The 26,143-nt window shown below is 56.0% G+C and overlaps 1 protein-coding gene across 5 annotated transcripts; it reads right to left on the reverse strand.

Moving 5' to 3' along the window:
* Positions 1–223: 223 nt before the first annotated feature.
* On the reverse strand, positions 224–23,887 carry COL8A2 (collagen type VIII alpha 2 chain). 5 transcript variants are annotated; one of them, XM_033115845.1, is made up of 5 exons: positions 23,740–23,887; positions 23,088–23,187; positions 16,128–16,172; positions 5,120–5,337; positions 224–4,505 (listed from the first exon to the last, which is right to left on the reverse strand). In XM_033115845.1, the coding sequence occupies exons 4-5, from the start codon at positions 5,319–5,321 to the stop codon at positions 2,587–2,589; spliced, it is 2,121 nt and encodes a 706-aa protein (XP_032971736.1). In that variant the 5' UTR covers positions 5,322–5,337; positions 16,128–16,172; positions 23,088–23,187; positions 23,740–23,887; the 3' UTR covers positions 224–2,586. The 5 variants fall into 5 exon arrangements, with proteins under 5 accessions (XP_032971736.1, XP_032971737.1, XP_032971738.1 ...); XM_033115846.1 differs by lacking the exon at positions 23,088–23,187; XM_033115847.1 differs by lacking the exon at positions 16,128–16,172.
* Positions 23,888–26,143: the final 2,256 nt, after the last annotated feature.

Here is a 26,143-nt window from a genome sequence, read left to right on the forward strand (position 1 = left end):
TGCTTTCTTAAAATGCCTCTTGGCATTTACCTGGTGCAGAGCTTCAGCAGCTCAGAAGCACTGAGCGTTTCTGATGGAGTGGTGACAGAGCCCATGGCTGAGCAGCTGGGGAGGGACACGTGCACCCTGAGGGCGCAGAGCGAGAGCCCCAGCAAGCTCCCTGGGTCCCCTGTGAAAGCCAACGGATGGCGAGCCCTCTGCATCAACGCCAACCTCAGCCCGGTGCTGTTTTACACAACAGGTTTTATTGAAGCTGTCAGTACAGTCAACGCTGTTGTTTTTCTTTTCAAAAAGAAGTCCAGTTTTCTTTGATTCCCAAGTGCATTTTTCCCGAATCTTCTGTGACACAGGGCACGTAACAGGTATGTAGAGAACTAAGCTTCTTATACCAGGTTAGAGATGAAATTACTAATGGAAAACATTTAAACCTTAATCTTTAAAAAAAAAAAAAAATGAATCGGAATATAAAAATGCACAAGGTAATGTAGTTTTCATTGTTAAAACCTGACATCATTTATCAAAGCTAGTCAGTTAAGTGGACACTTGGAACTAAAATCCCATAAACATTTCAGAAGCACCAACCACCCCTCCCAAAGGCTTCAGGAGTGACATTTAGCAGAAGCTCAGTTCTGTGAAATAGCTTTTTTTTTTGCCTCCCCCATACCCTCCTTGGTCTCCTGGGTTCCCATTGGGAGCTGATGAATTTCTGCCCATTAGAATCCCTCCCCAACAGGTCAGACGGTGGTGGCTTTGACCCAGGAAGGAGGCTAAGCAAAGAGCCCACCAAGTATGGTTTGAGACTCCTTCGCTGTCTTGGTTGTTGGGAGTAGGAAATCCACCGTGAACCCCAGCCTAGACCTGTTCTACAGTGTCACTTGGGCAGATTTGAGTTTTTATTTCTCCTTTTGAAAGTTAACGTGAGCAGTCAAACGGTCTGCTTTGTTGGGAGAAGTTGGTGGGGAGGAGGACTGATGAGGGGCCTGAGGGAACTGCAGCTTAGCGAGTCAGAAGTCAGCATCACCCTCCATTTTCAACATGGACGTTCTGGCAGGGCCAGAACTGGAGCAGCGCAACCAGGTCACGTTGACTGACCCAGGCTCACACTTGGTCCAGGGAGGCGGGCTGGCTTGGGGAGGGCCGAAGGAGAGGCCCCACCCCTGGAGAGTGGCTATTCTTGCATGGGCAAGAGTGTCCATCCCCGCCCCCAGCATTAATTTCAGCTTTATCCATTCAGCTTGAACCAGGGGCTGAGAGGATGGGAGGAGGACCCTGCCTGTTTTCCTGCAGGGGAGCTCTGGGGAAAATTGCAGAAACATCCAGAGCCAACTCATTCCAAAGGGGCCTGTTGGCACCCTTTTTCCCAGAGCCTTAGCCTCCTGGGCCCTAATCCTGCTTAGAACAGGAAATTGGAACCAGAGTTGGGAGGAAAGGAAGCCCCGTCCCCCGCCCCCCTCCCCAGATTAACCCCTCTAGTAGATACACATACCCACCATATGTTTCTTATTAAGGAAAAGCAGGCAGAGCATTCATCCCCGAGCTTGTGTGCACCTTGTTCTGAGGGCCAATGAGACGCTCTGCCTTGGGCATACTTGAATTGGGGGAGGCAAGGATCCCTTACAATTTTGTAGGAGAAAATCAGCCCTCCCCACAGGTGAAAGGAGAGAAAGGGAGAAATACTCCTGTTCACTGGTAATCGACCCTGTCTCGTGCGTTCCTGGGCGGCTGCCCTCATGCTAAACAGAGTCAGAGCTGGTTGGGGGCAGCCTGGGAGACGAAGATGCATGTGAAGACCTGCCATCCTGCCCCCGCTCCAAGCCCCTATCCCTCACAAACCACCGTTCCCCATGGCTGTGGCTGGAACCATGAAGAGGGGTTGGCCCTTCCCTGGAGCTTGCAGAAGGGGCCATACACCTGTACCCGCCATGGACAGGCCTGATGCCACAGCATCGCCCCTGGGGCTGCTGTCCTGGCAGGGTGTCCACACTGGCCACCTCAATGGTCCCCCTCCTCTCCCTTTCCCCCGGAGGGAAATAAACTCTTCAGGGGACCCACCATCATATGCTGGCGGTCCCAAGGGAGCTGGAAAAGCCCCAGTCAAGAACGGAAGGAAGCTATGCCCCATTCCTTGAGCAGGTGCCATCTGGGAGCCAGGAGAAAGGGCAGGGCTTGGGAATATGTTCCCCCAGGGGGATGGATGGGTGTGCTCAGTCCCCTTTCAGCTCTGACTCATGGAGAAACAGCGTCTTTCACCACCCAGCAGAGCCCAGGATTCACAAGAGGGCAGGGGTCTCCGACAGCTGGGCCTAGTGTCCTGGGGCCCTGCCTGCAGGCCAGGCAGGGCAGGAATGGGGGCACAACCCCAATGCCGCACAGACACTTGGGGGAGAGGAACTTAAGCCAGCCTCTTCCGGAAACAACCTCAGCCTGCATGGAGGGAGAAACCAAGTCAGTCTCCTCGGGCCACGGCCAAGACCATGGCCGCTTCTGTTCAGCCTTTGGTTTTTTCTTTAAATGCAGGTTCTTCATAACTGAGAAGGTCTCTCTACCACTAAAGAGGAGGAGGCCAGGGCAGAAAGGCCCCGCGGGTTATGTAGGGCAGAGCAAGAACCCTGAAAAGGAGGAGTGGATGTACTCAGTGGAGTAGAGGCCGTTGGCCTGGTCCGAGGGCATCTGCACCCAGACCTGGTCATTGGGCCGCAGTTGGAGCACGGCCCCACCAGACGCCTGGTCCAGGTAGCCCTTCTTGTACTCATCGTAGGTGTAGGTGGCTGGCACGTTGTTCTTATACAGGGCCACCCACACATTGGTGCCCTTGACATGCACGTGGTAAGCAAAGTAGTATACCCCACCCACAGGGCAGGTGAAGATGCCGGTGGCAGGGTTGTAGCCGCTGTGGCCATTGTAGAGAGTCCGGTCAAATTTCACAGGCATGCCCGAGGCGGGGAATGGCGAGGTGAGCACGGCGGTGAAGGCGGGGGTGGCATGAGCTGATAGCTCGCCCAGCCCGAACTGCGGCTTGCCACCCTTGCCCAGTATAGCACCCTCCACGCCACCATTGGGCAGGTGCAGGCCAGCGATGCCAGTCTCATCGAAGGCCCCGGGGGCACCAGGGGGGCCAGGAGGCCCCGGAGGTCCAGGAGGGCCGGTGAGTCCTGGGGAACCGGGGACTCCAGGCGGCCCTGTAGGCCCAGCCACACCAGGTTCCCCCACTTTCCCCTCTCCAGGGGGCCCTGGCAGACCTGGTTCACCCTTCAGGCCTGGCAAACCCTGAGGCCCGATAGGGCCAGCTGGGCCCTGCAGTCCAGGGATTCCTGAGGGCCCCCTCAGGCCAGGCTGCCCAGGGAGCCCCAAGTCACCCTTCTGTCCCAGGGCTCCTGCCACCCCTGGTCCCCCAGGGCGGCCCGTGAAACCCTGCTCACCCTTGGGCCCAGCCGGTCCAGGGGGTCCATGGGCCCCTGGAAGCCCCCTCTCTCCTGGGAGCCCAGGTTTCCCAGCCAGGCCACTAGGCCCCTGGTCACCTCGAATGCCAGGCACTCCTGGGGGTCCCCCAGGCCCTACCTCCCCCTTAGGCCCAGGAGACCCACGTCTTCCAGGGAGCCCTGCAGACCCTGGAAGTCCAGGGGGGCCCCCAAGGCCCTGTGGGCCCTGCTCCCCTGGCTCCCCATCTTCACCTGGTTCGCCTCTGTCCCCCAAGAGCCCTGGGATCCCAGCTGGGCCCCTGTCCCCCTTGGGGCCTGGAAGTCCTGGCATCCCATAGCCAGTGGGGCCTATGAGGCCAGGGGGGCCCCGGGCCCCCGGTTCCCCTTTGGCCCCTGCTGGGCCCTGTAGTCCTGGCACCCCTGCGGACCCTGGGATACCCACACCATCCACCCCAGGGGGCCCTTTTGGGCCCAATGCCCCCGGTTCCCCCCTGGGTCCTGGCACCCCGGGAGGCCCAGATTCACCCTTATCTCCAGGGGCCCCAGGAAGCCCATCCAAACCTGGTTTCCCCAAACCAGCTGGACCAGGGAGGCCAGGGGGTCCCGGGGCACCTCCCTGCCCTGGGGCCCCAGGCAGCCCTGGCTGGCCCACCCCATTATCCCCCTTGAGGCCTCGATCACCCGGGGGGCCAGGCACCCCCTGAGGCCCTGGCTCCCCCCCAAATCCTGGGGGCCCTGGCACCCCCTGCGGGCCTGGTTTCCCAGGGACAGCAATGCCTGAGGGCCCAGGGAGGCCAGGGGGCCCTGGAGGGCCCCGGAGGCCCTGGTCCCCTCGTATCCCTGGCTCCCCACGAAGCCCCGGCTGCCCTGGTGGTCCAGCCTTGCCCGGGAGCCCTGGGGGACCAGCCTTGCCCATCCGGGAGAAGCCAGGGGGGCCGGCAGGGCCAGGCTGCCCATGTAGCCCTGGCTTTCCAGTGCCTGGTTTTCCTGGGAAGCCAGGAGGGCCAGGGGGCCCCCGCGGTCCAGGTTTCCCAGGGGGTCCGGGCTCTCCTTTCAGATCCATCGGCAGCAGTGGTAGAGGCATTTCTGAAAGAAAGAGAAAGAGAAGGGACAGTTACGGCACGGACAGTGGGCAAAAAGGACACATCTACCCATTCCCCACACCAGCACGGAGTGCATGGCAAGAAGATAAGGCTCTGTATCTGTTCATGAAAACTACGCCCCGCTATTCCCCTCCCGGCTCTCGTGGAAGATGGAGTTCAAAATGGTCCAGTGGCCATCTTGGGGGCTTCAGGATGTCCTCACCCACGGCTCCTAGCATTCAACCTAGCCAAGGCTGGGCCATGCCCAAGAGCTTGGGGTGCCTCTCATTCCTGCAAGACCTCAGGTAGAATGGCCGCCAGGTGGCGCCAGCAGCCCTCCGTAGAGCCAGAACAGACCGCCCCACAATTTCCCCTCAGACCTTCCTAGCCGTCCCCTGCCCCACTAAAGGCCTCCGCTGCCAGCCAGCTGTACCCTCTTCCGGACCCCCGGGGGTGGCAGGCTCTGGACCAGCATCAGGAAGAAAGCGGAGATGGGAAGATCTTTGGTGGTGATTGAAGGCCTGTGACCTGGGGGCCTCAGAGGAGCTGGTGGAGGTCGGAAAGGAGGGAGGTGGGGCTCAGGAGGCGTCCGAGGCGCTGGGGGCAGGGGGTGCTCACCCAGGTACTGGCCCTTGCCCTCACGGAAGGGCGGCCCCACGGGTCCTTTGTGCATGGGCTGCACGTACTTCACCGGCGCGTAGCCGGCTGCCCCGCCGGCCCCGCCGCAGGTGGCCGCCCGCGGCCCGCACCCCAGCAGCAGCAGCAGCAACAGCAGCAGCAGAAGAGGCGGCACAGACAGGGGCGTCAGAGCCCCCCGCATGGCGTCCGCGGGCGTGCTGCAGGGAGGAACCAAGAGGGGCTTTCAAGCCAGCCCCTGGGTCCAGGGACTCACAAAAAGATCAGAAGTTAGATATGATTCACAAGCAATTCCCAAAGCCTCCGAGTCGCAGAAGTTACTTCCTAAACCTCTCGCAACCCTGCCCGTGGCTCTCCATCCCCAGTGCTGTCTCTTGGCCCCCTCGCCTGAACAACTGGTTCCCACAGACCAGTCACTCTGTAGCCAGACACCCTCCCAGAGCCCTTGGCAGCCCCTGCTCAACACCCTTTGATGATAACACCCACTACTATTTGCTGGGCTGGCGCTCTGCCAGGCACTGGGCTAAGCCCCCTAGAGACAGGAACTCACCGATTCCCCCAGCACCTTAACAAGGTTTTACTCTTGTTATCCCATTTTCCAGATGACAAAATTAAAGCCAAGGTCTCTTGGAAGCAGAACTGGGATGTGCCTTAGATCTGTCTGACTTTACATTATGTTGGTGCCCTTCTGGGGCTCCCCTCTGCTTTCAGGATGAAGTCCATGGGCCTAGCATGGCGTCCAAACCTTTCCCCCCGCCCCCAAGATGGGAATTTTAATTTTTACTGATGAGCCATCATTTCCGACTGAACACATAAGACAGTACAAATTAACAATAACACATTCTAACATTTAAACTGTAAACTTGCAGAATCACCTGGATCAATATACAAAGCTTCAGTTTCTGGGAAAATAATGTTTTATTTCAACAGTATTCTTCTCATAAGCAAAACAGCTCCTGAAAATAGGGGGTTTATGAATAAAATTTTATAAAGCTTCCTGTGTGCAAAAGAAATTGACTCTACCACATCAACTACACCCAACTAAAACTCCAAAACATAAAGGCTGAAAGGACCCGAATAGAACCACGTCCTAATGAAGTTCCCAAAGATCTACAAACGGAACAATGGAACTACTCTCTACCACTGAGTCAGTACACTGGGGGGATGAGTGGGAGATGATGGCCTCATAGCAACACAGGATGGACTTATTCTTAAATAGGTAGCAGCACATATATCCATGCCATCCCTCTGACAGAGAGCCATACCAATGTATAAGCGTCCTTTAAGTGAGAAACTCAAAAATCACCTAGGAAATATCTGTTTTCCTGAGTTACAATAATTGAAATGAAAATGACAATATTTTACGGGAATGATGCAATGTGGCTCTCTTTCCATGAGACACGAAAAAAACTCATTGGCTAGAAAGTTTTGAAATAAACCTACTCTCACTGATAGATACTTAATTTAAAAAGTATACTTACAACTTAGTTTCCTGAATAAAATAGGATATCAAGGCATTTTAAACTGTGCCTGTATCTCCAGCCCTATCACCTACCATGCCTTTCTCTGCCTCTCCCCTCCCCCAGACCTCTGCCCCAGTATTGCAGAACCCCTTATGGCTCCCATATACCAGGCAGCCTCACACCTCTGGGCCTTTACACCTGCTGGTTCTCTGCCTGCAATGTTTTTCCCCTCTTCTACTCACCCTTCAAGGCCCAGGGAAGCTGTCCTCCCTTCCTCCGTAAAGTTAACCCCTCCTAGCCCTGTCACAGCATTTAGCTCAGCTGTAAGAACAAGACCTGGGTAGGGAGAAGCACAGGCTCTAGATTGGGCCAGCCAGTCTGAGTCCTCCACTCACCAGCTGGGGAAGCGTGGGCAAGAGGTTTCTACTCTGTGAATCTGTTTCCTTATCTATGAAATGGGATAACATGTCCACACAAAATAGTGTACGTGAATGTTCACAGCAGCATTATTCATAACAGCCATAAAGTAGAAATAACACAGATGTGCGTCAACTGACGAATGGGAAGTGTGGTACATCCATACGATGGAATATTATGCGGCAATGAAAAGAAATCAAGTACTGGTAAATGCTACACTACAGGTGAATCTTTAAAACATTATTCATGTGGGGCAGCTAGTTGGCTCAGTTGGTTGGAGTGTGAGCTCTGAACAACAGGGTTGCCGGTTCGATTCCCACATGGACCAGTGAGCTGCGCCCTCCACAGCTAGACTGAAGACAAGGAGCTGCTCAGGCCCTCCACAGCTAGACTGAAGACAAGGAGCTGCCGCTGAGCTTCTGGAGGGGTGGAGCGCAAGCTCTCAACAACAAGGTTGCCGGTTCAAAAACAGCGGCTGGACTTGGAGCTGAGCTGCACCCTCCACAACTAGATTGAAGGACAACAACTTGGAGCCAATGGGCCCTGGAGAAACACACTGTTCCTCAATGTTCCCCCCCAAAAAAAATTTTTAAATTCAATTAAGAAAACAAAAGAACATTATTCATGTAAGTGAAGAAGCCAGTCACAAAATCATGTTATATGATTCCATTAATATGAATTGTCCAGAAGAGGACACTTCATAAAGAGACAGAAAGTAGATTAGTGTTTGCCTAGGGCTGGGGGGCGGGGGCAATGGAGAGTGACTGCTACAAGGAACAGGGTTTCAATTAGGGGTGATGACAAATATTCTAAAATTGATTGTGATCATTGCACAACTCTATCAATACATTTCATAAAAACATTGAATTGTACAATTTAAATGGGCCAATTATATAATATGTAAACCATATCTCAATAAAGATTTTTTTTTCAAATATATGGTGATGAAAAGAGAACTGACTCTGGGTGGTGAACACACAATGTGATATATAGATGATATATCACAGAATTGTACACCTGAACTCTATGTAAATTTACTAACAATTGTCAGTCACCCCAATAAACTTTAATTAAAAAAATAAATAAATAAAATAAAGTAATACATGCCCGCCCCCAAAAGAAACCTTTTTTCCTTTCTTTTTTTTAAACTGGGCTAACAACGTGCTTCTCGGGGCTGCTGTGATGATTCGAGTTATTGTGTCTGCCTCACAGCGGGCACCTATCAATATTTTAATGGGGGACTATTTGGCATTTTCTACAACCAAGTCCCACTTCCCCTCAGATTTCTGCTCTGGGCTCCCCTCACCCCACCCACAGGTCTCTCGACACCTGTGCCTGGCCTCCAGACGGGTTTGGGGGAGGGTTGTGCGCACAGGGGAAGCATATGGGGAGCAGAGCCCTCTCCGGTGCTGGGCTGAATCTGGAGCTGCAGTTCGATGGTCCCCTAAACTCAGTATCACGCAGTTTGGCGAGAATGGATGCAGGGCTCTGGAGCAGGTCGGTGAAGCTGCCAACCCAGCTCTGGCGTTCAAATCCCAACTCTGCCATCAACTTGTTCTATAGCCTTGGGCAGGTCACTCAACCTCCCTGAGCCTCAGCCTAATAGTAATGCCTACCACTTACGGGGTTCCCCCTGTGCCAGGCACAAACTCAGGGCCTAGCAGGCTTCGTTTCACAGAACCCTCTCAATGACCCCGCCGAGGCTCATGCATTTATTCCCCTCATTTTACAGACGTTGAAATGGAAGCTTAGACTGAAGGCTCTTGCCCAGGACACATGACCGGGAAGTGTGAAAGCTGAGGCCTCATCCAGAGCCTGCCCTCAGCACAGGCCCCTGCTCTCAATGTCACATGATTGATGCCGAGCCTCACGAGGCTGCACCTGACAGGCCTGGTCCGCGGGTCCTGCTGAAGGAGGCTCTGGCCAGGCACTGCCCGAGCATTTCACGTCCTATCCTCATTCAGCCCTGGGAAGTATGTTAGCTCAATTTTAGAGACGAGGAAACCAGGGTGCGATCAGAACCTAAACCCAGGCAGCCTGACCCTTGAGCCCGAGCCCCTAACCACCATGCCATCCCACCTCCCTGGGCAGGACAAGGGCCCCCCTGCACTGATCACCTGAGCTGGGGGGCCGTGTTCACACATGCATATGGCCACAGTGTTCCGCCTGGTGCCTGGCAGGGTGCAGGGGAGCAGGTGGAGGGGATAGAGGGTGCAGCAGGAAGCACGGGGAGGGGAGAGCCATTCTGGACTGACTGGCCAGATGCCAAGGCCATGGCATCACCACAGGAGGACTGAGGACAAACCTGGCTCTGGGGACCTAAGTCAAGGCCTCCCTTGGGCTGGGGGGTACAGGAGGGGAAAGGCAGCCTTGGGCTTAGCTGGAAACACAGGCAGGCAGGATGCCAACGGAAGAGCCCCAGGTCTAGTTAGGAGCTAGGGCAGGGTCCCCCAGCGAGCTCCCCAGCTTTCATTCCTCCTCAGTAATGCAGGTCTCCCTGCCCCACACCCGGTGGTTCCCTGAACTTGCCGCATCCCAGCACCTCCTGCACCGTGTTCCCTCCTCTGAGGTGGGACAGGTCGGCTGCTGGACCCCAGAGCAGGTGCTTCCCCTGGAGTGAGGACTGTCTGCGGGAGAATGACAGCTCACACGTGCTGAGCACACAGACCGCCCATCAGGAACCACCCAGGTGCTTTATGTTCAATGATTTAATTCCCACCAGGTCCCCAGGAGAGAGGAGCTGTTGTGATTCCTCCTGTTCAAGAGGAAGGAGCCTGAGGCTCGGAGTACAGTGATGTGCCTGCCCACTGGCTGGAGCGGGAGCCAGAATTTGAACAGAAGGCTGTTAGGAACCTGAGCTCTTAACCACTGTGACATCCTGCCGTGGGGAGTGGGAGTGGGGGGGAGGAGAGAACAGCCAGAGAGCAAAAGCCAGACTGAGAGGGAGAAGCAAACCGAGAAAGAGTCTCACAGCTCCAAGCCGCCTGTGGGTTTGAGGGGGGAAAGATTACTCCAGCTTTTAGAGGTGAGGCTGGCATGTGCTGGACTGGTGGAGGCGGGGCGTGGGGGTGGAAGCGAGAGCATGGCCGACAGAAGGGGTGTTCTGAGCCTGTTCCAGGGACTGCAAAGACAAATGATGCCCTAGAATGGTACAACGCAGCAGCCCAGGGGGGACACACTGCTCCCCAAACCCAGTCACTATCAGAGTCAAGGGTGCCTGGGCCCCTCTGAGTCCCCCTGCCTCCTTCTCACTGTCACTCTCCCCCCCACACACCCCCAGGCTCCCTGAGGCTCTCTGTCCTCTGCTCATTCGGTTCCCTCAACTGCATCCCCACTGCCTACCTCTTACTTATTCCTGGGCTTGGGGAAGCCTACTGGATGCCTCCTGGGCTCCACTGACGCTTGCACGTCCCCATCTCAGCTCTCATTTCTCTTTTTGGCTCTTCTACTCTCTCTACCCGCCACATTCCCCCCACTCCGTGCCCAGCACAGGACTTGGCTGGCAAACAGTAATGCTCAATAAATGTTTGATGAGCTCAATTCACCGTCAAATGTAAAGATCATGCCAATAACTCACTCAGTCCTTTCCTCAGACTTAGAACAGACACATGTCACTCCACCATGAAAGCCTCTTCCCCGGGCCAAAGGGGAAGAGGTGGGGACATTCACATGGCCTCAATCAAAGAATTTCAGCTAAGAACTAACTGCCTGCCCAGGAAACAGAGGTACAAAGGGAAGGAGGATTCATTCCCTTACTCCTTGTTCTCCCCAAGGTCCGGGGAGGACTCTAAGGCTCAAGCCCAGCTCTGCTGTGTGACCTTGGGCGAGGCATCACCCTCTCTGGGTGACCTCTTAGGAAGGAAGGCAGGAGCCAGGGCAGCTGGGAAGGGGCTGGGTTGGCAGGGGCACAAGGTGGGGTGCACAAGGAGACGCTGATTCAGGGGATTGAGCGGTGGCGGCAGCAGGGTGGACGCGGTGTTTGGACAGCTGCAAGTCCTTAACGGGGATTTCCCCCCTTTTCAACAAATCCCCGTAAAACAGCATTTTGTCCAAGTCAGCGTTTTGTGGCAGCCTGGGCCTCTTCCCAGGGCAGCAAAAGAGGCTGGCTGGGAGTAGGTAGTGCTCTGGGGGTCTTTCAGACCAAAGAAGGGTGGGGGGGATGGGCCCCAGCAGAAAGAAGTGGCATGATTGCAGACCCCCCCATCAAGGCTTTGGGGGCATCAGCTAACAGTGACCCCTCCCCACCAGTCACCTCTCAAAGGGTCCTGTCCCAGGGGTGACCAGCAGAGGGGGCCCAGGTGATCCTGTGGAATTTAAGACCTGCCCACTCCCCGTCCCATTTCCCAGATGAGCTATCAGAGGTCCAGATAAAAAGGGGGGCCGGAAGGAGGGGGCACCCAATGGACCCTGCAGGGGTGTGGGTGGTGTGGCCCTGGCAGCCCCCCTCCAGGGTGGGTAGATGGATCCCGGCCTTGCGCAGTCTCCTTCGGCTCCAAGCCCCCCACCCCAGACGGGTGGCGGTAGCTGAGGGAGCGGTGGGGAGTGCTCAGGCAGCCCCGGGGCCTGGCCAAACCACAGGTATGTTATGAGACGCTTCCTGTTGTGGAGACATTTCTGCGGGATCGGCTGCCCCGCTGCTCCCCGGGTGCCTCCTGTCTCCCCGCTCTCCCAGCCTCACTCTCTACTCTCTCCCTTGGTCTCTGGCTCTGACTCATTTCTCTCTCTGTCTCTGTTTCTCTCTCTCCAGCCTTGTCTCTGTCATCTCAACAGGTGAGCAGCATTTCTTGCTCAAGCTCTCCCTATGATGAGACTAGCTGGGATCCCCTTAAGGCCCCCCTAGGTCCCAGCAGCACCTGGACTCCCATTCCTGCACCGCTACTTACCAGCTGGGTGATCTTGGGCAAATGAATTAACCTCTCTGAACCTCAGTGTCCTCATCTGTGAAAGGATTACCTGAGATGCTCTGAGCCATCAGCTCCCTGGGGTGTGCTTCCCTGCTTTGCCACCCTGATGGCCTGGAAGTTGTCCCCTCTGGCCAACCTCAATTCTTCCTGCTGCAAAGTAACATCTCCAGCCCTTAAAAAACTCAGGTGACTTGCTGCCAAAGGCCAGGACCTCATGAAAGTTTCCTAAAGTCAATTTTCTGGCCTCCTAGGCCTTTCTACTGATTGCTCTTGAGATGAAACTGACCAGGGGGTCCCACAGCCTGCTCAGAACTAGGATGGAGCTTGGAGGGGAGCAGAGGAGCTGCCCTCCTTACCACTGGGCATGACGCCCACCCCCAGCTGCCCAGCCCGGCAGCTCCAGATTCTCCAGGGTTCCTGAGCCTCTACCCCCCACCTCTCTCCCAGCTTGTGGAAACTGGGGAGCCCTCTCCTGTCCTCCTTTCCTGAGTTTCAGATGAAGGGGGTCTCCTACTCAAGCCCAGACTTCCTCAGGGGCATCTCACTGTGTGTGGATGCCTCCCCCACCCACCCAGTCTCCAGCCCGGCCATCCCATGTCCACACAGGCCCAAGCCCACTTCCAGCCAGCCTTCTCTCTCCAGCCCTTCTCAGCCAAGCCTCCCCCAACTCGCTGTTTACTCCCCACCCTCTCGTTGCCTTCTCTCTAGCACTAGTTCGCACTGTGACCCTGCTCTCTTCCTTCCTAGAAAGGCTCCTCCTCCGATTCCTCTCTGCTCCCTTCTTCTGCCCACTCTGCAGACCCAGACTTGCCCCAAGTCACTGGCTCAGGCCTCATCGCTTCTTTCTGGATGTTTCTCCTGCAGTTTTCCGCGCTCACTGTCCCATCACCCCATCCCATCCCCAAGGACTCCCACATCTGTCTCCAGCTACAACCTCTCTCCTGAGCCCCAAACTCTTGTGTTCAATTATGAGCTGGGCATTTTCTCTTCGCTTGCCCTCATATACCTCCACTCAAAGTGCTGTCATTACCTTCTCCCCCATTGCTTGCTTTTCCCCAGGCCAGAAATCTGGACATCACTTCTGACCCTTCCTCCCTTACAGGGCAGTAAAGAATTTCTCTCGTCTATGTAATGCCTTAGCACAATTTGAAAAGGCAACCCCCCCCTTACAGCTAACTCAGGCCCTACTCACTGCCTTTCCTGGGTGCCATTGTACAGTAGCCAACCTGCACAACTGTACATGACAGCCCCGTTCCTTTACCCTCAAACCCCCAATCCAATCGTGTGGACTCAGACTCCTCTACTTTTCTCACTTCTGTTCCTTCCCCATGGTCTTTGCCTTAATATAGACCTTGTACTCGCCCAACACAGAACCCAGAGCCTGACACATCCCAGCCACTCAGTAAAGGTTTGTTAAATTAAATTGCTAAATCCTCGCCTGGATTATCATAATAGCCTCTCTCCCATCCCTCACTCTCAGCTTCTCTGTTATCCTCAATACCTGCTATAAATACTGCAATAGCGCTTCTCAAACTTCACTGTACATCAGGTAGTGTTTTAAAATGCAGGTTCTTAAGCCTCTGCAGGGATCCTGATTCAGTAGGTGTGGTGTAGGGCCCAACATCTGCGTCTTTAACAAGCCCCCAGATGACGCGCTGCCTGTCTGTGGCCCACACTGTGGCACAGCTCTGCCCATGACCTTCCCCTCCTCTGGATTCTCCAGTGGCTCCCTCGTACCAATATGATAAACTCCCTGTTATTCTCATGTGGTTTCCTGGAGGAGGATGCATACCTTAGACTCGGCAGAATGCGAACCAATTAAGATGGATGGGCAGAGAGGCTGGAGAGATCGATGGTGAGCCCCACAAAGCCCTGAGATCATGACTGGGGGTGGCACACTGTCTAAATTATGTACGGGGGAGGCTGGAGATCAGCTCCTTGTGGGAGCCACGTGGTTGTGTGCCACGCCCATCCGTGTCCCTTCCTTTGTGTCTGTGCCACTAAATCCAGGTCCTCACCTGCTTGTGTATCTCAGGCATCTCTTGGTGTGTCTCTCCTCCTGTCTCTGTGTCACTGTCCCACGTGTCTGTGTGTCTCTCTGACCCTATTTACCTTTCTCTGTCCTCTCCTATATCCTGTACCAAGATCTCTGTCTGAGTTCCAAATTCTGTAAATCTCTAGCTGTTGGTCACTTGATAGAACCCTCCAGAAGATCAGCCTTCAGGCCCTTGACACTCATGCTAACTTCAGGTCTGTGTCTGACCCCACTGAACAATCCCTGCGCAGCCCCACAAGGTCTGCGTGGGGTCTTGTGGGGTCCAGTGCCCTTGAGCTGAGTTCTCTGTCCTACAGGATCAATATGAGACTCTGACTCCCTCACTGAAATGGGCAGGTGTGACGATTGCTCCAAAGCCAAAGAGCCGCCTGGAATCTGGGAGTTGGAGGGTGAGGGGGTGGCAGGCTGGAGCATGGCTGCCTGGGGGCCGCCTCATCATCCAAGCAGATGGCAAGACCATCGTGCTGACCCTGACCATCATGCTGCCCCTACCCCACCAGACTCCAGCTCCACCAAGAGTCTCCATGCCCTCACCCTTGCAGGTTAGGCTCCCAGATCCTGCAGGACCTCAATTTGGGAAGCAGCACTGGAAGGAGGCTTGAAGGACAGGTCAGAGTTCAACGGGCCCTGAGGGGCAGGTGATGGTGGAATATACCAAACTGAGAGCAGAGCAAACATCAGGGCAAGGAAGATGTGGGTTAGGGTGCTTCTGGAGGGGTGTTCAAGAGGCAGAGAACCTATGGGTTTGGAACTTGAGAGAGAGACATAGGCTGGAGATAAAGGTAGAGCTGCACTGAGAGGGTTGCTGCAGCCTGGATGAGGGCCATGGACTCATCCTTGGAGAAAACACCCTCATTTAGGGGGTAAGAGGAGCCCACTGCACCCCTGAGCCCCAGAACCTGATATCCAGACTCCCCAAACTTCTCAATGTTTCCCTGTACCCACCTGCCTGCCTCCACCTGCATAATCTCCTCTGCCTGACTGCTCTTTCTAGCTCTCTCCTCCAAGCCAACATGTTATTCCTCATTGAAGACCCAGCTCAAATGCCTCCTCTTCCATGCAGCCTTCCCAGTCTCCCTCAGGCAGAACACCTCTTCCTCCTAGGCAACTCTCACCCCACTCATCCCTGACTGGGGCTTGGCACACAGTAGGTGCTCAATACAGTCTGCAGCCCAAGTTGTTCCCGCTCCAGGCCTCTGACCACCCATCTCCCACCTCCAGCCAAGCCCGCAGGGTGGCCTCTCATAGAACCCCTTTTTCTTTGTGGCTCTTCCAGAGTCCTGGGCTCTGGGCTGGAGGGAGCTGGGGCTGAACCTCCTCTCCGCAGGCAACTGGATCCACCTCCCAGGCCCCCAGGCCCTGCCCATCTTTGAGACTAGACACCCCATTACTCCACTGGGGAGGAGCATGTTGGGACAACTAAGTGTCCAGGGAGGCAGGAATAGCCAGGCCAGGGGCAGACGACCCAGATGAGGTCCAGCAGTGGGCAGCACCCAGGATCACAATGTATCCTCAGGCACGTGCCAGGAGACTGGCCCTTGCCCACCTGGGGTTCAGGCCTCAGCTGGTGCCATCATTCTCACTTCCCAGCAAAGGCCTTGAGCTTCTGACCAGGACTGGACATTGAAGGGTCCCCCCGGACTCAGGCACCCCCAGGCCTCAGGCCAGGCCAGGCGGGGCCTCTTCGCTGCCAATCCCTCGCCTTCTGGTTCACATTTGCAGCCTTTTCCAGAGCGCCACCCGCCGCCCGCTGCCTCCCCACGCCTGCCAAGATTCCTGGGCCTTCGTGGCTTCCCCGCGTGGTGGCGGCAGCAGCAGGCGGCAGGAGGGGCTGGGCTGGGCAGGGAAGGGGCCCGGCAGGAGCACAGCCAGGCCACTGCACCAGGGCAGGCCAAGCAAACATGAACCCACGCCAAGGAGCCAGGGCGAAATAGTTCACAAATGAGAAAAAGCTGCTTCCGAGTTGGGCCGGGATTTTAAAGCACAGGCCGCAGGGATCTGAGGTCACCTGCAAGAGGGGCTGCCTGCTGGACATCCTGGACCTGGGAGGGCCTTCCGCTGCAGCAGGGAGGAGCAAGGTTAGATAGCAGCCAGCAATGGGCTCATCCAGCTCGGGACGTCAAAGAACCATGCCCCCAGATCTAGCTTACCTTTTAAGTGAGTGGGGCCTCTGAAGGTCCCAGCAGAGGCAAAGCCTGAGAATGAAAGAGAGAAACAATAAGGAAGACACCAGGAGCCCGGGAAGCCTCCTTCCCTAACTTCCAGCCACCCCAGCGCCTGCACAGGCTTCTTACCAAGAGCTCCTGCTGGAACACTGGCCTTTACCTCAGCCTCTCTTCTCAGGAAGCCACGATGTGACTCCCTTCATTCATTGCTTGCACACTTAGGCATGTCCACAGGGTGCCTGGCCCTGAGTTCATGGAGTTCCTCCTGTTCTAGGGCCCAGGCTGAGGAAGCCCGTCTGTGTGCCACGGTACATACTAGAGAAGTCTCCACTATATATCAGGCCCTGGGCTGGAGTGGCCCCCACTATGGCTAGAGTTCCTGCCTGGGGAAGCTCCTACTGTGTGGGGGACCCTAGGCTGGGCCTTGGGACACAAAAGTGGTCCAGCCCCATGCCCTGCCCTGCCCTGAATTAGCTGGAGGCATCAAACAAGTAGCCACCAAACAATTGGCAAAAATCTCTGGGCTGTGGGAACACAGAGAAGGGAGCATTGCCTCCCCTTTGAGTTTCCCCAGAAGGCTGCATGTAGGAAGGGACCCTGGAGCTGGATCCTGAAGGGTGAATGGGAGTCTGAAAGGCAGACAAAGTTAAGAAAAGAAATTTCTAGCAGTAGGAAGCTGTTTGGCAAATTCAGGGAAGATCCAGAAGTGCTGTGGGGTTGAGAGGACAAGCAGGAGCTGAGAAAGCTGGGCAACCTAGTAAGGAGCCTTGAATGCCGGCCATGCTTACGTTTCTCTGGAAGGCAATGGGGAGCCACGGAAGGTTGTTGAGTGGGGAGGTGATGTGGTCAGAGCCCTGAATGACAAGGTCACCATTTCTGCCTCAATCAACCATGATGCCAGGCTGTCGTAAGCCCTAGGCCAAGTCACAGGGGAACTGGGGCTGTAGTCCAGGTCCAGGCGTGACTCTTGGGTCGATGGGGAGGGGACGTCCAGCCAGCCCACCTGGCAGGGAGGCCTACTGGCCGCGTCACTCTCTCCCCCAGCTGCTTGCTCGCCTCTGCCCACTCCCATGGAAACTCTGACATCCCAGCCCTGTCTTTCACTGAACAAGCAGCCAGATGCCGAAGCCAGCGGCTCCTAGGCCTTCTTTCCAACTCAGCCGAGCCCTGCCTCCATCCCCCGACTCTGAACACCATGACCCCAGGGGTGGGACATGCGGCTGCTCTCTGAGGGGCCAGCCTGGCTGATGGAGCCTGGGTAGGCGATGCCCAACTCAACCCCAGCCTCTCTGAGCCCAGCCCCCACCCCCACCACAAGGCTTGGGGCGGGGAAGTGAGTTCTGTTGGATCTGAGTTTTGAAGGATGAACATGGATTTAACTGGGTGGTGATGGGGAGAGGCACTCAGTCCAGGCAATAGCATGTGTGAGGGTATGGAGGTGTGAAGGCCAGGGAGGGACATAAAAAATAAACGAACAAAGGAACTAACTAAACATAACATTTATTGTGCATCTACTAGATGCCACACATTGTTCCGAGCTCTTCGCATGGATTATCTCATTTAATCCTCACAATAATCCAGTAAAGTAGGTACTTTGTCTTCCCTTTTTACAGATGGGAAACCAAGGGATTGAGAGGTTAAGTAACTGGCCCAAGGAAACACAGCTCATGAGTGGTGGAGCCTGCTTTTGAACTTAGGCTGTAGGCTCCAAAGCTTGGGCTCTTAACGTCTCCACCATACAGGTGATCTGAGATGAGAAGGGCTGGTCAGCTGGAGAAATGCCTTGAATATCAGGATGAGAGACCCAGGCCCAGCCTAAAGTTGGCTCTCTATCCCCGCCACCCGTTAGCCCTTAATAATAATGGTCTCTAAATCCCAAGTACATTTTATGCACCAGACATAGCACTAGGTGCACACTGGGCATTATTTGACCAAACTCTCCCATAACCATGTACGGCAGGAATTGCTGTCCTATTTTTCTGACGGGGAGCACTGAGGCCCAGAGAGGTGATGTCCATTCTCCAAGGTCACAGGGCTAGGAGCACAGGGGCCAGATCCGAACTTTGGAGATTTCCCAGCCCGCCAAAATGGCCAAACCCCGTACCCTTGGGCTTCCTGGAGACCCAGCTACAGGTCCTTCTCCCTACTTCTCCTCCACCCCGACCTGTGCTGCCACAACCCAGATGGCAACATGGACCGGCAAAGCCTGGACAGAGAGTGGGCAGCTCCTATCAGGGGCCTCAAGGGCCCACTCCAGTTGACCAAATCTCCCTCGCTCCTACAAAATAGGAAGCTGGGGCTGGTGGGTGTGCCAGGGCAGTGCCTGAGTCAAATTCAATGGGACTCTGTTCTTAACCTCCACCCCAGCTGCCTTTCCTAATCTCCTCCTGGAGCCCCTCCCCTGGCGACATCTCCTCCTTGCACAGAGCCTGCCGCAGGCTAAATCCCAGGCCAGATGTGGGTGGGACTGTATGTACCCCCCACCCCCCATCAGCTTCTAACAGCTGCAGGGCTCCGAAGGAGGCTGGCCCGCACCCTAGGCCACTTCCTCATCCCAACTTCCCAAACTGAGGTGCTGATGACCATGAGGCAAATAGTCAGCCTCTCCCAGAGATGGGCTCACGGAAAAAGTCCCCACTTTCTGAGTCCCTACCACGAACAGACCCTGGGCTGAGTCTTGCTTAAAAAAATCAGGATGGATTAAAAGCCCAGCTTCATGTATTCTATTCACATGACCTCACTCGTCTGTGCCTCAGCTTCTTCGTCAGTAAAATGGGAACAAGTCCTACTTCATAAAGCATTTGTGAGGATTAAACAAGTTAATTTCATGTAGCAGACTTTAAGCAGTGCTTGGCATAGAGGAACATTTAATAAATGTTCACTACTATTATATTATTAGAATCATCATTACCATGACAACCCCCTAAAAGCCCTGTGATGTTAGATTATAAAACCTATTTTACAAGTGAAGAAACTGAGGCTCAGAGAGAAGTCCCTTGCCCAAGTTCACCCAGCTAGCCAGCCAGTGGTGGACAGCCCCAGAGTTTAGGTCAAAGCTGTGAGTCCAGAGATGATGACAGCCTCACAGCTCCCAGGAGCTGAGGCAAAGTGTGTCTGGGGGTGGGAATGGGGGTCCTCCACACCCCCTCAGCCCCTCCTGCCTGACCCTCAGGGGCTCTCTCACCCAAGCCCTTGCTGCTGCTGCAGGAGGGGACTGCATTCCTGGCTAAGCAGCTGGATTTGCTGTGCTCTAGGAACTATGAAAAGAATGTTTGCCACGAGCTGAGCCATGGTCGCCTGTCAGAGGGAGCATGTCCTGGAGGGCCCACGCAGAGCTGCATGGCGGCCAGCAGCCACCACAGTGGGAGGGAAGGAAGCAAAGCAGAAAACTTCTGGATAGTGAGGGCTGTGGATGTTGGATGGGGCGTAGATACCAAAGAGTCGGCCTCCTGGGACCTTTCAGGAGAGGAGAAATGACCCCTCCACTTCACAGTCTACCTTGCTCTAAGGAGAGCCAGGGCATTACTGGCCCATCTTACAGATGGGATTATAGAGAACCACAGGAGAACTCACCTGAGGTCACACAGCAGCCAATGGCAGAATTGAGACAAGAGACCAGGACCCCTTCCTCCCAGAGGCTGCCCTCCCTCAGAGGGCCACAGTGAATTCTTAGACACTAGAAAACACCATCCTCACTGTTCTGGGCTCTCTCTGGGCCTGGCCTTCTCATGCCTGCTATTCCGCCATGTTCCTCACCCCCCAAAAGCACTTTGTGCTATGAAAATGCCTGGCACACTGTGCATGCTCAACACTTCAGTATCTATTCCTTTCCCCCATCAAACCAAGCCCTGGAGAGGGCAGTGGCCCATGGATCAGTGGGAAGCACATGAGCTGTGCCTGCTCGCAGACCCGGGAATGAATCCTGGCTTGGCACTCAGCAAGGTGACACTTGACCTCTCAGAGCCTCCACTTCCCTCTCTTAAATGGGCCCCTAATCCCTGCCTTACAGCACTGTTGCACAGATTAAATGAGATGTGCTAACATAGGGCCTGGCATAAAATAGGACAGGATGCCCAATAAACTCTTATTGTTCCCCTCCCCCAAGGGGACAGAAAGAATTGAAATTAGAGAACTTCAGGTGACAAGGTTCCCTCCACCCCAGGTCCCTGATGGGGCCCTACTCAGGGGAGCAGCCTATGGGAGGAAGGGACCTGAGCCCAGGGTCATGGCCTCGGGTCTCAATCCTGCCCCTGGCTACTGAGTGACCTCAGGCAAGTCCCTTTCTGAGTCTCCATAGCCCACCCACACCAGCATGGCTCCCCCACTAACCCTCTGCCACCCCCTTCTTCTGCCCACTAAGAGCCAGGAACTAGCCTAGCCCAGGTTGCATGGGGATAGTCACCTCCCAACTCAAAGCTTCCCAAGAATCTGAATGGAAGCAGGGCCAGGTCCTCCCCAGTCCCTTTCTAGAATCTAATCAGAGAGGTGTAACAGACACCGATCAGAAGTCAGAATGAAAGTTCCAGGCATCCTGGGACCACTTCTCACTTCTCTGCAGGCAAAGACAACCCTGGAGACAAGTATTAGCATTCCCATTTGATAGATGGGGAAGCTGAGTCACAGAGATGGGAAATCCCTACCAGGGTTACATGCAAAGTAACCCAGGCCTGACTCCCAAGGCCAGCTCTTTCCTTCACCGCATGCACTGCTTTCGCCCATGAGCTGCTGTCCACACCCCACCATCCTGTAAATGCCCACAAAACAGAGGGGGTCTGGGATTCCCTACCTGGGAGTGACCTCCCTGGCTGGTGTCTGGGCACTCATATGTAACATGTAGCCTCATATATCCACTTGGGCTTCTGTACATACCCCAGGCCCCCCAGACACTACCTCCCAACTCACGGCCACACTCAACCCCCAGACCCATGCCATCTCAGCACACCGGACCCCAGGGCCCAAACCCGTATCTCCCTTTCACCTGCCTCTTCTAGGGACAGGCCACAGACACCCAGTGCAAAGCTCCTGGCCTGCCCTCTCCTCACCCACCCAACAAATCAGTCACTGAGGCCTGTCAAATCTCTCCTCTTACTCTTCTCCATCTATTTCTTCCTCTCATCCCCATGGCAACCACTTACCTCAGCTCCCAGCACCTTTCTCCTCAAACTCTGCCAGCCTCCTCAGTCATCTCCTTGCCTATAAGATCCCCCTTTGTCCTTGACCCCCCAGAAAAACCAGAGTGATGGCCACAATGCACCACTCTGCAGCTCATACCCTTTCTCTGGACAAGGCCCTTGGAAATCTGACCTCAAAGTAGTTGTCAGTCCCTCCCACTCACTCCCCCACTGCGTGAGCCAACAACTACTCACTGTCCCCTGAGAGAACTCTGCAGCTTCCCACCTCCACACCTTTGCACGTGCTATTCCCTCTGACTGGAATGATCCTCCCCGTCACCCTTTCTACCATCTGCACCTGTCAAAGTTCTCGTTTCTCCTTGAAAGCCCAGCCAGATGCTGCCTCCCTGACTGCCCCTCCCTCACACCCTTTGGCCTGCATGGTGTACCTCTTCAGGCACCCTGACACACAGCTGCACCCCATGTGAGAGGTCGCTGTGTCTCTCTGGTTCTTCCACCCCAACTCTGCAAGTGCCTCGGGCCAGAAATGGGACCAGTTCATCTGAGGCCCACTTTTCTACAAGGGAAGCTCCATGCCTGCCACTGGGGGGCTGGAGTGGGGGCAGCAGGGCAGACCCCTGGTCTGGCTCAGGCCCGGGGCAGGGGTGGTAGCGGAAGGTCCTCGGGCTGACAGCCCTGTTTGGTATCTTTCCCCTCTCTCCTGCTAGCAGACACATTCCCTTCCATTTTTTCTTTCCCCTTCATCTGAGCCAAAGAGTGGAAACATTCATTTTCACTGTGATGGACAAAGTGAAACTGGAGAGAGAGGCCCTGGTGAGTGTGTCTGAGTGTGAGTATGAGTGTGAGTGTTGTCCTGTCTGAAATGTCTGGCTGGGCCATATGGGGCCTGTCATGTGTGTATAGGAGTTCGGATGTGTGCGCGTGTGTGCATATGCCCTGTCATTGTTTCAGCATCTGTGGTGGTGTGTGTTTCAGTAGAACATGTTCACGTGTGTGAATGTGTGTGACTGTCAGTGGGAGGGAGTGTAGCTGTGTGAGTATGCCTGTGGTGTGTCCTCATTAGCGTGTGGGGGTGATTATGTGTCCAAGGGTCTATGGGTGTTCACCAGCCCAGCAGGAGGCCACTGGGGGTATCTATGCCCTGACAGGACCCTCCAACTCCCCACGGTGCCTCCTCAGACCCTCACTTCCTCCCCTGGGCTCTAAAATGGGCTCCCTGAGGGACCCCGTCTGCTCAGAGCAGTGAGGGTCAGTCCCCAGAAAGGGACCCCAGGCTGCCTGCCCCTCCCCATCTCAATCCCACAGCCCCCAGACCTTCCAAATGCTCACGGCAGCTCCTGGGAAGCTACCTTCGCTAAGGGCACTCAGAGGGCCACCAGACAAGCCATAGGCCTTAGCAAGAGGCACTAAGGCAGGCAGGAGGAAGGATGTGTGGGTGGCCAAGGTCCCCTGAGGGAGGTCAGTGGCATTTCTGTGTCAGGAACCTAGCACGTTCTCACACACATTGAGGGTCTCACACACTTACTGACACACACATTAAGAACATACTGGCAGCTCTCGCTGTCACCCTCACCCCCACAAGTGCACACACTGATGGGCTTACACACAGCAACACACATACACACACAAGCAAACTCAGAGGGCCTGCCTTTAACGGGCTCGCAATTCCTGGGCTCCTCCGGCTGAACAGTGTTTCTCTGCCCCCGGTACTCCTGGGGTTACTGTGTCTCCAGCCCCAAGGCAGATACACTGAGGAAGCTGTTTTGGGGCCCTCAGCCCCCAGTCCCTGTGGGCCAGGCAACAGCCCCCTTACCCCTGCAAGTCTCAGTCCTGAGCTGGGGGGAGGTGCTGAGCCTCTGGCTGGGACATTCCACAGAACCTCAGTCTCCAGTTTGGGGGTGCTGCCAGGACACCTAGAATAGGAGGGATGTGGGGGCAGAAGCAGAAAAACGGAGAAACTGGAAGGTGGCCAGCAAACCAGCCTTGGCAGAGAGAGGGAGGGGAGGGAGGGAGCTGAAGGGCTTCCCTGCCTGGGGCTAGAGGGGTCTCTAAGTCCCCCCACTCCCTCCTCTCTCCTCCATCACCCTGCCAAGGAAGCTTTGTCATTCCCATTTCACAGGTGGGAAGGGACACTCCAGGAGGCAAAGTGACATCCTCAGGGAGTCCACGGGGGACTGTCTGATGATGGAGCCCCTATTTTGGGAGAGGGAGGGAGGAGGGGACTTGATTTAGGCTTCTGCCTGGGCAGCTCTGGCGGGTGTTGGGGGTGATGAGGGGCAGGGAACGGGATGGAGTACCCCATCCTACTGCGGACCCCTGGCCGGGCTCCCCTTCCCTGCCCCACCCCGAGTCGGAGGAGGCCCTGGCCCAGCTGTCCAGGACAGTTTTAGGGGATGCCTGGGCCGGGTCCTGCCCTCAGAGTACCCCACAAGACCCTGCAGCCGCGCCAGTCTCTCCGCCTTTACCTGCAGGCCGGCCGCCGGGCTCCGCTCCCAGCCCTCGAGGGCCGCCCGGGGCGCGCGGGCTCCGCGGAGGGGGCTTCGGCGGCTCGGGGACTTCGTCGGGGTCCGCGCCTGCGGGTCTCTGCGTCGCTCTGCCGGCCGCCCTCGCGGTTGCCGGAGTGGGCGGGCGGGGGGTGGCAGGGGCGGCGGGAGGGGCGCGGCGGGGCGGGGCCTCCACCCTCCTCTTTCCACAGCCACGGCCAAAGCCCGCTCCCCGCCCGGCCCGCGCGCGCCCAGCCCGGCCTGGACGTCGGCCTCCCTCCCCAGGAACCACTCTGAGACACCCCCACAACCTCACACATCCCAGACTGGGGCATCTCGTCCCCCAGTCACCCTCATGCCCCCTGTGCCCGCAAGGCCCCTGCCCTCAAGGGCTACCGTCTATGGGGACGCAGCCCCGGCCGCTGAGAAGGAGGGCATCGGGTTTTCATTGTTTCATTGCGGGGAAAGGGCAGCACAGGGGTTGTGGCCCATAAATGAGTAGACCCGGAAGGCTTCCTGCAAATGGTGACCTAGGCTAAGGGAGAAGGACTTACAGGGGAAGAGTGAGCAGGGGTGGTTGTGATCTGCACATTGGGGTTGAGGGAGGTGAGCCTGTGTGCTCAGAGGCAGGCAGATGCTGTGAGATCCTGCAGGCCATGCTGAAGCTCCTTACACTTCACCTTCAGGGAAATGGGAGCCACAGAAGACTCTGGAGCAGCACACTGATGTGATCAGAGCTTTCAAAAGAGCTCCCTGACTTCTATGTAGAGGAAAGTAGAGGCAGGGACGCGGGTGAGGAAAGAGCTGGAATGATCCTGACTGGTCCACTAAGGTGGACAGGGGGGATTAGAGAGAAAGGTCAAGTGTGAAGGGAGCTAAGGAGGTGGACTAGACAGGATTTGGATGTGGGGGTGAGGGGCCTAGAAAGAGGGAGGTATCGAGGACAGCACCCAGTTTCTGGTTAGGCAATGCGGAAGTGGTGGTCCAGGAGAAGGAGGCTGGTCATATGCATTTAGTTGGACGTGCCAGTGGGACTTCCATGTATGCTCAAGGGAGGTGAGACTTCAGGGCTAGAAATTAGGAGTCCATGGTGTACAGGTGATGACTGATGCCACAGGGGTGATACCCGGGGAAGCAGTGCAGGGAGAAGAGGAAGCCCAGGCCAAGACATGGGAAATATCAACATCCAAAGGGCATGCGGAGGAAGAGGGTCAGCAACGGAGACAAAGAGCAGCTGGGGAGTGGGGGAAACCAGGAGAGCAGTGACTCCGAAGGCAAAGGCAGAGTGTTTCTAGAAGGCCAGGGAGGCCTCCAGGGTCAGGTGTCACAGAAGAGTGTCCTTTGGGACTGGTAATTAGGGGTTGGTGGTTGAGGTGGGAGGCAGAGAAAGGGGCAGAAGCCAGGCTGCAGGGACCGAAGAAGCAGCCACAGGGGCTGACACAAGGCAGCGAGTGCAGTGGGGGAGCCTAGAGGAACTGAGGCCAGGAGAAGGGTAGTTGAGTGTGTGTGTGTGTGTGTGTGTGTGTGTGTGTGTGTGTTCTAAATGGGAAAGAGCCAAGCCCTCAACAGGTCCAGAAAAGGAGCAGGGAAGGCCCAAGGCTGCCTGTCTCTGGGTCTGGGCCTACCTCATCGCCCCTTCCCCCTTCTCCCGCCTGCCCTCCGAGGGCCTCCCACTTTGCTGTCCCCCTGCCAAGGTACACACCAGCCCCGCCACGCCACTCCTCAGTGGGGCCTCTCACCCTCGCCCACCTCGAGAGCCTGGGCCCACTCCCATCCTACCACTCAGATTGGGCGGATTACGCGGGGTCTTTGCGTCTGGCCTCCTGGCCGGGGCCAGCCCGAGGAACTACAAGGCAACCAGGCTGAGGCACTGCCTGAGGAAGGGGAGAGGACCTGGTTGACAGGTACCAAAGAGGACACTGGCTGGGGTGGAGAGCAGGGGCCTTCCCCCAGAGCTGGTGTCAAAACCAGGCCCTTGATGGGGATCAGATGGGGGCTGAGTGTTCAGGGAGAGGGCGGGAGCTAAGCAGCAGGGGCTGAAGGTTGACAGCATGGACTCTGGAGTTAGACTGCCTGAGCTCAAGACCAATCGCCACCATTCACCAGCTATATGCCCTTGAGTAAGTTACCTAACCTCTGGCGCCTCAGTTTCTTCATCTGAAAAGCTCTCATAGGCTCGATGTAAGGATTACAATCCATGAATCCACATAGAACATTTAGTTCTGCATGTGAGTTATTCTTAGGGAGGGGAGGGGACTTAGTGAAGGGAAGCTGTGAAGCCAGCAGGCAAGTGGGAGGGAGCTCCCATGGACTCCGCACACAGACACTCACACATACGCAGCCAGCCCCCCACAGGCTCACCCCTGATTCTCCTGACTTGTTCCAT

This window comes from Rhinolophus ferrumequinum, chromosome 9, assembly GCF_004115265.2.
Source record: "Rhinolophus ferrumequinum isolate MPI-CBG mRhiFer1 chromosome 9, mRhiFer1_v1.p, whole genome shotgun sequence".
Classification (NCBI taxonomy): Eukaryota; Metazoa; Chordata; class Mammalia; order Chiroptera; family Rhinolophidae; genus Rhinolophus; species Rhinolophus ferrumequinum.

Coding starts and splice junctions, on each gene's coding strand:
- COL8A2 (XM_033115846.1), bottom strand. CDS start 5,321: ATGCGGGGGGCTCTGACGCCCCTGTCTGTGCCGCCTCTTCTGCTGCTG. Junction 4,506..5,119: donor GGGCAAGGGCCAGTACCTGG/GTGAGCACCCCC, acceptor TCTTTCTTTCAG/AAATGCCTCTACCACTGCTG.